At 40.3% G+C, this 11,891-nt stretch overlaps 1 protein-coding gene across 2 annotated transcripts; it reads right to left on the reverse strand.

Moving 5' to 3' along the window:
- Positions 1–9,285: 9,285 nt before the first annotated feature.
- LOC118652605 (olfactory receptor 7A5-like) lies at positions 9,286–11,445 on the reverse strand. 2 transcript variants are annotated; one of them, XM_036302596.1, is made up of 2 exons: positions 10,529–11,439; positions 9,286–9,313 (listed from the first exon to the last, which is right to left on the reverse strand). In XM_036302596.1, the coding sequence occupies exons 1-2, from the start codon at positions 11,437–11,439 to the stop codon at positions 9,286–9,288; spliced, it is 939 nt and encodes a 312-aa protein (XP_036158489.1). The 2 variants fall into 2 exon arrangements, with proteins under 2 accessions (XP_036158489.1, XP_036158490.1); XM_036302597.1 differs by lacking the exon at positions 9,286–9,313 and having other exon boundaries at positions 10,486–11,445.
- Between the last annotated feature and the right edge of the window lie 446 nt (positions 11,446–11,891).

Genomic DNA, 11,891 nt, shown 5'->3' on the forward strand with positions numbered 1-11,891 from the left:
AATTATCCCAACATCACTTCTACCACATTATTCTGGTCAAAGAAACCCATAAGATTCAAGTAGTGGGCAAACAGACTCAATCTGTTATGGGGGGTGAAAGTTATATTGGAAAGTGAGAGAATACAAGGAGTCCATTGATAGGGGTCATTGATGCAATCAGTCCCCATCATTGTTAATCTATTCTATTAGCTTTCTTTGGTAAAGGAATTTGTGTTGAAATTTTACATTAAGTAGAAGAAAAAAAAATCCAAAGTCAATTTGGTGATTCTGCTCCATTAACTGATCTAGTGAATTCCCAATTTCATAAAATTGAAACCAAGCCAGAATCCCTTCTCAACCAAACCCTCTATCCCCCAATGTCTCATTTGCAAGGAAAAAGACCTGAGTACCTTTTCTTTATATTCACCAAAGTAACTTTTTCAGACATAAATCAGGGTCTTGTGGCACTAGTCCCCCCTCTGGAATCTGTGATAACATAGTGACACATACCTTGAGTTGGTTTTAAAAGAACTAAATTTTTCTACCAGGTAGAAAACCACTGACTCTCATGGATGACAGTCACATAGATCCCAGGCTAGCTGACATTGGATGACTGATGATCACAACTCCTAAAATATCTCACTGTAACACCAGCTCCAACCAATCAGAATATACACATGAGCTGATCACCCATTGAAAACCCCTACCCCCAATTTCACCCTTTAAAACCAATCGCCAGTAAAGGAACCAGGAGTTCAAGTTTTGAGCACTAACTTTCCCATTCTCCTTGCCCAGTGCTAGCAATAAAGTGAATCTAATCTCTCCACTACAAATCTCATGTTCAGTGTGACTCACTTAGTGCCTGGTGGACAAACTCTTCAGTTACAAAGGTAAATGTGGTTCTGACTTTGAGGTCTTTGTGCATTAATATAGGAAATGTAATTTATTACTAAAATTAAGGTCAACCTTACACCATTGCATCTAAATTTCTAATATTTTAGTTTTATATTAATTTAATCATTCATCCTTTAATTTCTATTGTCACCAAATTTCTTTAAAATTTTCTTTCAACATTAAAGGTGAGAATATTAGTGTGTCTGTGTTATGTCTTTGTGTGTTTTTATTTGAAAGAAAATCATGTACAAATGTACATACTTGTATATATATATATACACTTCCTACCTATGGAAGTGTTCCTAGACATACTCTATGTTTAAAAAACATTTTATTTATTTCTACCAATATCTACTGAAATTAGGTTTATGATTCCACATCAGCAGCAGAAATAAGGAAACAGTGGATCAGGCTAATTACATTTTTTACAATTTTATAACAAAGATATTAAAGCTTTTGTGTTTTTTGAGTTATGTATATGAACCTGTGCAGTACGTACTCTTAATTTTTGTATAACTCATTTAATTTAGAAATATTGCTGTTAACTATGTTCACTTTATTTTATGTTATTATCCTCCAATAAATTATTTTAAAATTTTCTTAGAACCAATAAACAGATTCAATAATGATACAAAATCAACACATAATAATTATTTGCATCTATATGAACAGTCAGAAGAGAAATTGGAGAACAATTTCATTTCTAATTGCATCAAAAAGAATTAAATACCTAGAAATAAACTATAAAACATTGCTAAAAATATTGAAAAAGGCACAAATAAATGGGAAGATATTCTGAGCACTAGCTTTCCCATTCTCCTTGCACAGTGCTACCAATAAAGTGAATTTAATCTTTCCACTACAAATCTCATGGTGCCTGGTGGACAAGTTTATTGATATTCTGTGTTTAATATTGTGAATGTCCATACTATTGTTAAAGAGAAAACCACAGGCCCAAAATGGCATCACTCCAGTTAAAAACCCATGATGCTAAATCTAGATTCCATACTGGATTTAATGAAAGTTTCAACCTCTTCCAGGAGCTTAATTTTAATCAACCAGCCTTGAATTTCTGGTGAGGCACCAGTAAGGTAATCTGTCACGTAGGCCCTCCCCATCCCCCCCAGAAAGAAGAGGGAATCTGTCTGATAGAAATCCTTCCTCTCCTCTTCCCCCAAAGAAAAGATGTCATGGCTCCCAAATAATTCTTTTTTTTCTTCTCTGTTTTTAATGGCTCCTTCTTTCCCTCCCTCTTTCCTATAAAAACCTTCTATTTTGTACACCCCTCTGAGCTCCCCTTTAGTTTCCAGATAGGAACTTTTACCTCTCCCTTAAAGAATTTAAATTTGGAGTCTTGCCAATAATAAGAGTTATCATCAGAGATAACATTTTATGACCTATATCGAGGGCAGGGCAAATTTCTAATTACTGAGCATCTTTTCTTCTTATTGTCCTACAATGTCCTTCCTCCCTTCTGTAGCTTCAGGTGCTTTACCTCATCTTTAGCTCAGAATGTCATATAAAGGGTACCTTGCTGTCTCTTTTTGTCTCTGAACCTCTCATGTATTCTTCCACCTAGACTTCACTGGGAGAGAGATATTTGGTAATCAAGTTTTGCCAGTAACTATGGTAGTTATGATTGTTCCCTATAAATCTCAGTCTATTGATAATGATGCAATAGGTTAGGAATGCCTGGGCACTGGCTTGGGTCTTACTACTTTTTCCTGAGACCAATCCCTATGTGACTAGATGGACCCTTCTGGTCCTTATTATAATTGCCACAAGTGGACCCTCAGCTAAATAAGAAAGTAAAACTTGAAAATTATGTATGAAATACAGTAGCATTTTTATAGCACTAGTACCTGACTAAGCTTTTTTTCACAGACATTCATCTCAGATAATCATATTGCCAGATGTATGACACTGCTACTACATAAGCACTCATGATGCCACCACCCATGAAGTTCCCCTTTTATTTTTAACTAGAGGCCCGGTGCACAAAAATTTGTGTACTTAGAGGGGTCCCTCAGCCCAGGCTGTGCCCTCTAGCAGTCTTGGACCCCTCAGGGGATGTCCACCTGCTGGCTTAGCCTCGCTTCCCAGGAGATCAGGCTTAAGCTGGCAGTCAGACATCCCTCTGGCAGCCCAGGAGCCTTCAGGGAATGTCTACTTGCCAGCAGGGAGCAGGCCTAAGTTGTAGTCAGACATCCTTAGTGCTGCTGAGGAGGCGGGAGAGGCTCTCGCCACCACCGCTGTGCTGGCAGCCATTAGACTGGCTTGTGGCTCAGCAGAGCTCTCCCTGTGGGAGCACACTGACCACCAGGGGTCAGCTCCTGCATTGAGCATCTGCCTCCTGGTGGTCAGTGTGTGTCATAGTGACCAGTCATTCTCAGTGGTTCTGCTGTTAGGGTAAATTTGCATATTACTTTTTATTATATAGGATTTGATTTGGAACTTGAAATACATGCAATCTTATTTTTAATTAGAAGCAATTTTAATATAAACAAAGGAAGGAAGTTCACATTAAAAAATGTATATATTTAGGAAGCAAAGTTTATTTGGAATTAAACACAAAATATTTGACTTCCAAAATGGCGACCAGCAGGAAGGTAGGGAGGGAGAGAGTGTGAGAGCCCAAGGAAGTGATAGAGGAGTGTGTGGACGCGTGTGGTGTGTGTGTATGAGCTAGGGACAATTAGATTCTGCAGGTCTTCTAAGGGGCTGCTAAACCTGACAGTCTTAGGCGGCGGAGTCCCACTCCCTGCGCAGACACTCCTGGGCGGCCAGCACAAGCACGGCGACCACGCCATCTTGGGAAACAGAGCTGCTTGAGACTAGGATCCTGGCCTTAGCACCACCCAGTCTGATCTCAGAGGCATACCAGGACCCTGCAGCCACTGGGGACAGAGACCTGTGACCACAGCTACAGACCTGCGGACACCAAAAGTTCAGAAATCCCCGCGGCAGATCCGTGAGTAACAGAGCCCATCCCCCCTTCCCGCAGGCTTGCGGGCAGCTCCAGAGTAACTAACTGATAGACCCACCCCTTGCCGCGGCCTCAACGCTCCAGGAACTTTAGCCTGGAAGTGCACGAGCACCTTGGAACTGATCCTACAGGCTCTGCCAGCTTCTGAGCCCTGGGCTGGAAGCAAATGCGCGAACCCCAGGAACTGAGCCTAGGTGCACTGCCGGCTTCTGAGCCCTGGGCTGGAAGCAAACGCGCGAACCCCAGGAACTGAGCCTAGGCGCACTGCCGGCTTCTGAGCCCTGGGCTGGGAGCAATCTCGTGAACACCGGGAATTTGTCCCACATATCACAGGCCCAGGGACCCCGATTCTCTGGGCAGGTGGCAGCACCAAGCACCAGTGACTTGACTGTGTTTCTTTTCACCTGCGCCTGAGATCCTGATTTCCTGTGCATTCATACTAAGAGCCAGTGACTCCAATTCCTGGTGCAAGGGCACACAGGGACCCTGATTCTCAAGGCAAGGTCGCGCGAAGCAACAGAAACTCTGATACTGCATTCTGGGGAACTCTGACTCCTGGCGCACTCTAGGGGGCTCTGGTTTTCAACACGCTTCAGAGGTCTCTGTTTCAGCACTGTGCAGGCAGGGTCCCTGATTCTAAGGGCGCGTACGAGGCCATATTGAGCGCTGACAACACTGACTCTGAGCGAGCCTGGTTCCCACCAACCCACAACAACCACACATCTTAGTGTCAGAGCTCTTCAGTGACACTAGGGTGGTGGGAGGCTCCCACTGCACACTGCCCAGGCCCACGCAACTCGGCGTTTGAACCATCGGGAGATAATCAGAATGAAGAGACGAAACAACACCCAGAGGAAAGACAATGAGGAGTCACCAAGAAAGGACATTAATGAAGTTGAAGCATGCAACATGACAGAAAAAGAATTCAGAATAATGGTTGTACAATTCATTCACCGGATGGATGAGAAAATCAACAACCTATGCAAGAATCAGGAAGAAATGAAAAGTGATATAGCTACAATCAAAAACACCATGGAAAGTTTCAACAGCAGACTAGAAGAAGCAGAGGACCGAATTAGTGAATTAGAAGATAAGGCAGAGAAACAAGCTCAATCTGAACAGCAACTGGAGAAAAGAATTAAAAAGCAGGAGGAGAGCCTAAGGGAGCTTCGGGACAACATGAAACGAAGTAACATACACATAATAGGGCTGCAAGAAGGACAAGAAGAGCAGCAAGGATTAGAAAAACTATTTGAAGAAATAATGTCAGAAAACTTCCCTGATATGGGGAAGAAAAAAGTTACACAAGTACAGAGAGTCCCAGGCAAGATGAACCCCAAAAGACCCACACCAAGACACGTCATAATAACGATGGCAAATGTACAAGACAAAGATAGAATCTTAAAGGCTGCAAGAGAGAAACAGAGTTACCTACAAAGGATCCCCCATCAGATTATCAAATGATTTCTCAACAGAAACACATCAGGCCAGAAAAGAATGGACAGAAATTTACAAAGTGATGCAAAGCAAAGGACTGAATCCAAGAATACTCTATCCAGCAAGGCTATCATTCAAAATTGAAGGGGAAATAAGAAGCTTCACAGACAAAAAAAGGCTAAGGGAGTTTATCACCACCAAGCCAGCAATGCAAGGAATGCTAAAGGGACTGGTGTAAAAAGAAGAACTAAAAAGCCCAGAAAGAGAACAGCCACAAAAAAAAAAAAAAAATAGAAATGGCTACAAACAAGTACCTTTCAATAATAACTTTAAACGTAAATGGACTAAATGGTCCAATCAAAAGACATCGAGTGGCTGAATGGATAAAAAAACATGACCCTTATATTTGCTGTCTACAAGAGACCCACCTCATTAGAAGGGACTCACACAGACTGAAAGTGAAGGGATGGAAAAATATCTTTCAGGCAAATGGAAATGAAAAAAAAGCTGGGGTAGCAGTACTTATATCAGACAAAATAGACCTCAAAGTGAAGGCCATAACAAGAGATAAGAAAGGCCACTTCATAATACTAAAGGGATCAATACAACAAGAGGATATAACCCTGATAAACATATATGCACCCAATGCAGGAGCACCCACATACATAAGAAAACTCCTGGAAGATATCAGGGGAGAGATTGACAACAATACAATCATAGTAGGGGACTTTAATACACCACTGACATCACTGGATAAATCCGCTAGACAAAAAATCAGCAAAGAAACAGCAATCCTAAATGACTCACTAGATCAGATGGACTTAATTGACATCTTCAGAACACTTCACCCCAAAGCCACAAAATATACGTTCATCTCAAGTGCTCCTGGGACATCTTCAAAAATAGACCACATATTGGGTCACAAACAAAGTCTCCCCAAATTCAAGAAGATTGAAATCATACCAAGCATCTTCTCAGACCACAAGGCCATAATATTAGAAATAAACTACAACAAAAACAACTCAAAATACTCAAACACTTGGAAGCTGAATAGCCCGTTATTAAATATTGATTGGGTTACCAATGAGATCAAAGAAGAAATTAAAAACATCCTGGAAACTAATGACAATGAAAACACAACAATCCAAAACCTTTGGGACGCAATGAAAGCAGTCCTGAGAGGGAAGTTTATAGCTCTACAGGCCTATCTCAACAAACAAGAAAAAATGGTAGTAAATCATCTAAATCTACAGCTCAATGAATTAGAAAGAGAGCAACAGGAAAAGCCCAGAGTGAGCAGAAGGAAGGAGATAATAAAGATTAGAGCAGACATAAATGACATAGAGACCAAAAAAACAATACAGAATATCAATGAAACCAAGAGCTGGTTCTTTGAAAGGATAAACAAGATTGACAAACCTCTAGCCAGGCTCATCAGGAAGCAAAGAGAAAAGACCCAAATCAACAAAATCAGAAATGATAGAGGCGAAATAACAACAGATCCCACAGAAATACAAATGATTCTTAATAAATACTATGGACAACTCTACTCCAACAAACTAGACAACTTGGAGGAAATGGACATATTCCTAGAAAAATACAACATTCCAAAACTTGATCAGGAAGAATCTAAAAATCTCAATAGGCCAATAACTATGGAAGAAATTGAAGCAGTCATCAAAAAGCTTCCATCAAACAAAAGCCCAGAACCAGACGGCTTCACAGGGGAGTTTTACCAAACATTCAAGGAAGAAATAAAACCTATCCTCCTCAGACTACTACAAAAAATCCAAGAGGAAGGAACACTTCCAAGCTCATTCTATGAAGCCAGCATCACCCTAAACCAAAACCAGGTAAAGACAACACAATGAAAGAGAATTACAGGCCAATATCCCTCATGAACATAGATGCCAAAATCCTAAACAAAATCTTAGCAAATCAGATCCAGCAGTACATCAGAAAGATCATACACCACGACCAAGTAGGATTTATCCCAGGGATGCAAGGGTGGTACAATATCCGCAAATCAATAAACGTGATACATCACATAAACAAATTGAAAGAAAAAAACCACATAGTCATATCAATTGATGCAGAAAAAGCGTTTGACAAAATTCAACACCCATTTTTGATAAAAACTCTCAGTAAGGCGGGAATTGAAGGATCATACCTCAACATAATAAAAGCCATATATGACAAAACCACAGCCAACATCATACTCAATGGACAAAAACTAACACCATTTCCCCTAAGAACAGGAACAAGACAGGGATGCCCCCTCTCACCACTCCTGTTTGACATAGTACTGGAAGTATTAGCCATTGCAATTAGACAAGAAGAAGAAATAAAAGGCATCCAAATTGGAAAAGAAGAAGTAAAACTGTCCTTATTTGCAGATGACATGATATTATACTTAAAAGACCCTAAAGACTCCATCAATAAACTGTTAGACTTAATAAAAGAATTCGGCAATGTAGCAGGATACAAAATTAACGCCAAGGAATCTATGGCATTTCTATACACCAATAGTGAATGTGCAGAAAGAGAGACTAAAAAAGCAATCCCATTTACCATCGCACCAAAAAAATTAAGCTACCTAGGAATAAACTTAACTAAAGAGGTAAAAGACCTCTTCTCAGAAAACTACAGGACGTTGAAAAAAGAGATACAGGAAGACATAAAGAGATGGAAAAACATACCATGTTCTTGGATTGGTAGAATCAACATCATTAAAATGTCCATACTGCCCAAAGCAATCTATAAATTCAACGCACTGCCCATTAAAATACCAATGGCATATTTCACAGACCTAGAACGTACTCTCCAAAAATTCATCTGGAATAAAAAATGACCCCGAATAGCTGCAGCCATCCTGAGAAAGAACAAAGTAGGTGGGATCTCAATACCAGATATCAAGCTGTATTACAAAGCCACTGTTCTCAAAACTGCCTGGTACTGGCACAAGAACAGACATATAGATCAATGGAATAGAATAGAGAGCCCAGAAATCAGCCCCAACCAATACGCTCAATTAATATTTGACAAAGGAGGCAAGAACATACAATGGAGTCAAGATAGTCTCTTCAATAAATGGTGTTGGGAAAATTGGACAGATACATGCAAGAAAATGAAACTGGACCATCAACTTACACCATACACAAAAATAAACTCAAAATGGATAAAGGACTTAAATATACGACGGGAAACCATAGAAATACTAGAAGAATCCAAAGGCAACAAAATCTCAGACATATGCCGAAGCAATTTCTTCACCGATACAGCTCCAAGGGCATTGGAAACTAAAGAGAAAATAAACAAATGGGACTACATCAAAATAAAAAGCTTCTGCACAGCAAAAGAAACTATCAACAAAATAACAAGAAAACCCACTGTGTGGGAAAACATATTTGCCAATGTCATATCTGATAAGGGCCTAATCTCCAAAATTTATAGGGAACTCATACAACTTAACAAAAGGAAGATAAACAATCCACTCAAAAAATGGGCAAAGGATCTAAATAGACACCTTTCAAAAGAGGACATTCAGAAAGCCAAGAGACATATGAAAACATGCTCAAAGTCACTAATCATCCGAGAGATGCAAATCAAAACAACAATGAGGTACCATCTCACACCTGTCAGACTGGCTATCATCAACAAATCAACAAACGACAAGTGCTGGAGAGGATGTGGAGAAAAAGGAACACTTGTGCACTGCTGGTGGGAATGCAGACTGGTGCAGCCACTATGGAAGACAGTATGGAGTTTCCTCAAAAAACTACAAATGGAACTCCCATTTGACCCTGTGGTCCCACTTCTAGGAATATATCCCAGGAAACCAGAAACACCAATCAGAAAGGATATATACACCCCTATGTTCATAGCAGCACAATTCACCATAGCTAAGATCTGGAAACAGCCTAAGTGCCCATCTGTAGATGAATGGATTAGAAAACTGTGGTACATCTACACAATGGAATACTATGCTGCTATAAAAAAGAAGGAACTCTTACCATTTGCAACAGCATGGATGGAACTGGAGAGCATTATGCTAAGTGAAATAAGCCAGTCAATGAAGGAAAAATACCACATGATGTCACTCATTTCTGGATAATAAAGACCATTATAAACTTATGAACAAAAATAGATACAGAGGCAGAGCTGCCTCGAACAGACTGTCAAACTACAGCAGGAAGGCTGGGGAGGGTGGGAGGGCAGGAGGGGGGCAGGTAAGAGATCAACCAAAGGACTTGTATGCATGCATATAAGCATAACCAATGGACATAAGACACCGGCGGGTAGGGGAAGCCAGGGCATTGTCCAGGGCGGGGGGGGGGGGCTCGGAAAAAGGAGACATATGTAATACTTTTTGTAATACTTTAAGCAATAAAAAAATAAAATAAAATAAAATAAAATAAAAAAATAAACACAAAATTTTTGTGATTTTTACACAAGATTAACATATTATAAAATTCCCCTTGTAGAAAACCCTGAGTAACCTGGATAACTGACCACAGGGGTGATCCTGCTTTTCCTCCTCCTGCTCTAAATCCAACTCTCGTGTGTGGTATTTGGGCATGCTGGACCTGTGAGTAATAAAACTTACATATTCATAGTTCCATGTTGGCTGTTGAAATCATAAGGACCATAAGGATCCATCTAGTCACAACATTGACTCTGGTCTGAGGAACAAGTTGTAGGACCCAGGCCAGTGCCCAGGCATCCCTATCCTATTCCATCACAATCAATAGACTGACACTTATAGGGAACAACCATAAAATCTACAGTATCAGGAAGATCAGTTAAGGTACCGATGTACAAAGAATGAAGGACACATGATGAACACAGAACAAATTACTTACAATGATATAAGTCATTTGAGAAGAAATTATTGTTAAGACATCAATGTTGCCAATGAATTAAATGACAACTTCCAAACATTTCTGATCTGGGTTGGAAAAAACTTTGTGAAGGTACAAAAAACGACAAAGGGAACAACTGTCTATATAACAGACAAAGCATAAAGCTTAATAAAATGGTTACTTAAATTGTATAGAAGAATTGAAACAAACAAAGGAAATTCAAGGACAGAATACAAATAAGTTTGAATAAGTTTGAAGAATAAGTTTGAAAACTACAATCTGATGAAAGAATCTCAATTTCTGGTTTTGAGTCTTGGAGGACTTTTTCTACCTCAGGATGGTTGTCCCTTTTCTACCTGCCATCCCATAGAATCTTTTCAGGGCCCTCTTTATGTCTTTGTTTCTCAGACTGTAGATGAAGGGGTTCAGCATGGGTGTGACCAGGGCATACATCACTGAGGCTGCTGCACTTGAGTGTGAGCTGTGGGTAGCAGCAGAGCTGAGATACACTCCTAGGACTGTACCATAAAATAAGGAGACAGCTGAGAGGTGAGATGCACAGGTAGAAAATGCCTTATACTTCCCCTGAGCTGATGGGATTGCACGTATAGAGGACACTATCTTAGAGTAAGAGTAAAGGATACCAGCAAGGGGACCACAACCCAGAAGCACTGATACAAAATACATCACCATGTTATTAAGAAAGGTGTCAGAACAGGCAAGTTGGATGACCTGTTTGAGTTCACAGAAAAAGTGGGGAATTTTGAAGTCCTTACAGAAGGACAATCGAGACACTATCACACTTTGTAACAAGGAATTCAGAGATCCCATGATCCAGGACATCAGAACCAGCAGTCCACAGAGCCAGGAGTTCATGATGACCATATAGTGCAGGGGGTGGCAGATGGCCACATACCTGTCATAGGCCATCACGGCTAAAAGAAAGTCATCCAGTCCTGCAAAGAGTATGAAAAAATACAACTGTGTGATGCAGCCTGCATAGGTGATGACTCTGCTCTGTGTCTGGATGTTCACCAGCATCTTTGGGACGGTGGTGGAGGTGACACTGATGTCTACCAAGGACAGGTTGGCGAGGAAGAAGTACATGGGGGTGTGGAGGTGGGAGTCTGAGCTGACAGCCAGGATGATGAGCAGGTTTCCCAACACAGTGATCAGGTACATGGAGAGGAAAAGCCCAAATATGAGGGGCTGCAGTGCTGGTTCCTCTGAAAATCCCAGGAGAATAAATTCTGAAATTGGGGTATCATTGTTTCGTCCCATGTGGTGTAGGTGACTAGTAGAAAAGAAAAAGTAGCATGATCATTCTTAAATCATTGAATATTACTAACATAATTGAAATGCTACAATTATACTTTGCAATAAAGTAATCAATATCTATTTTTTTGAACATATCATCCCCTTTACGACACACACCCTAACCCATGACATTCTGATTAGGAATTTCTGTCCTCCTCAGACCTTTTCCCCAAGGTGGCCATGGACTACACAGGTTTTTTTTTTGTTGTTGTTAGTTTTTTAAAAAATCTTTATTATTGAGAGTATTACAGATGTCCTCCTTTTTCAACTCCATTACCCCCTTTACCCAGTTCCTATCCCAGTTCCTATCCCACTGGAGGCCTTCACCATCTTATTGTCTGTGTCCATAGGTAATGCACATATGCATATAAGTTCTTTGGTTAATCTCTTCCCTACTCTTCCCCCTTCCCTCTGAG

Source organism: Myotis myotis, unplaced genomic scaffold, assembly GCF_014108235.1.
Source record: "Myotis myotis isolate mMyoMyo1 unplaced genomic scaffold, mMyoMyo1.p scaffold_m19_p_32, whole genome shotgun sequence".
NCBI classification, from domain to species: domain Eukaryota; kingdom Metazoa; phylum Chordata; class Mammalia; order Chiroptera; family Vespertilionidae; genus Myotis; species Myotis myotis.

Excerpts from the sequence above, each read along its gene's own strand:
- LOC118652605 (XM_036302597.1), bottom strand. The coding sequence starts at position 11,439 with ATGGGACGAAACAATGATACCCCAATTTCAGAATTTATTCTCCTGGGA.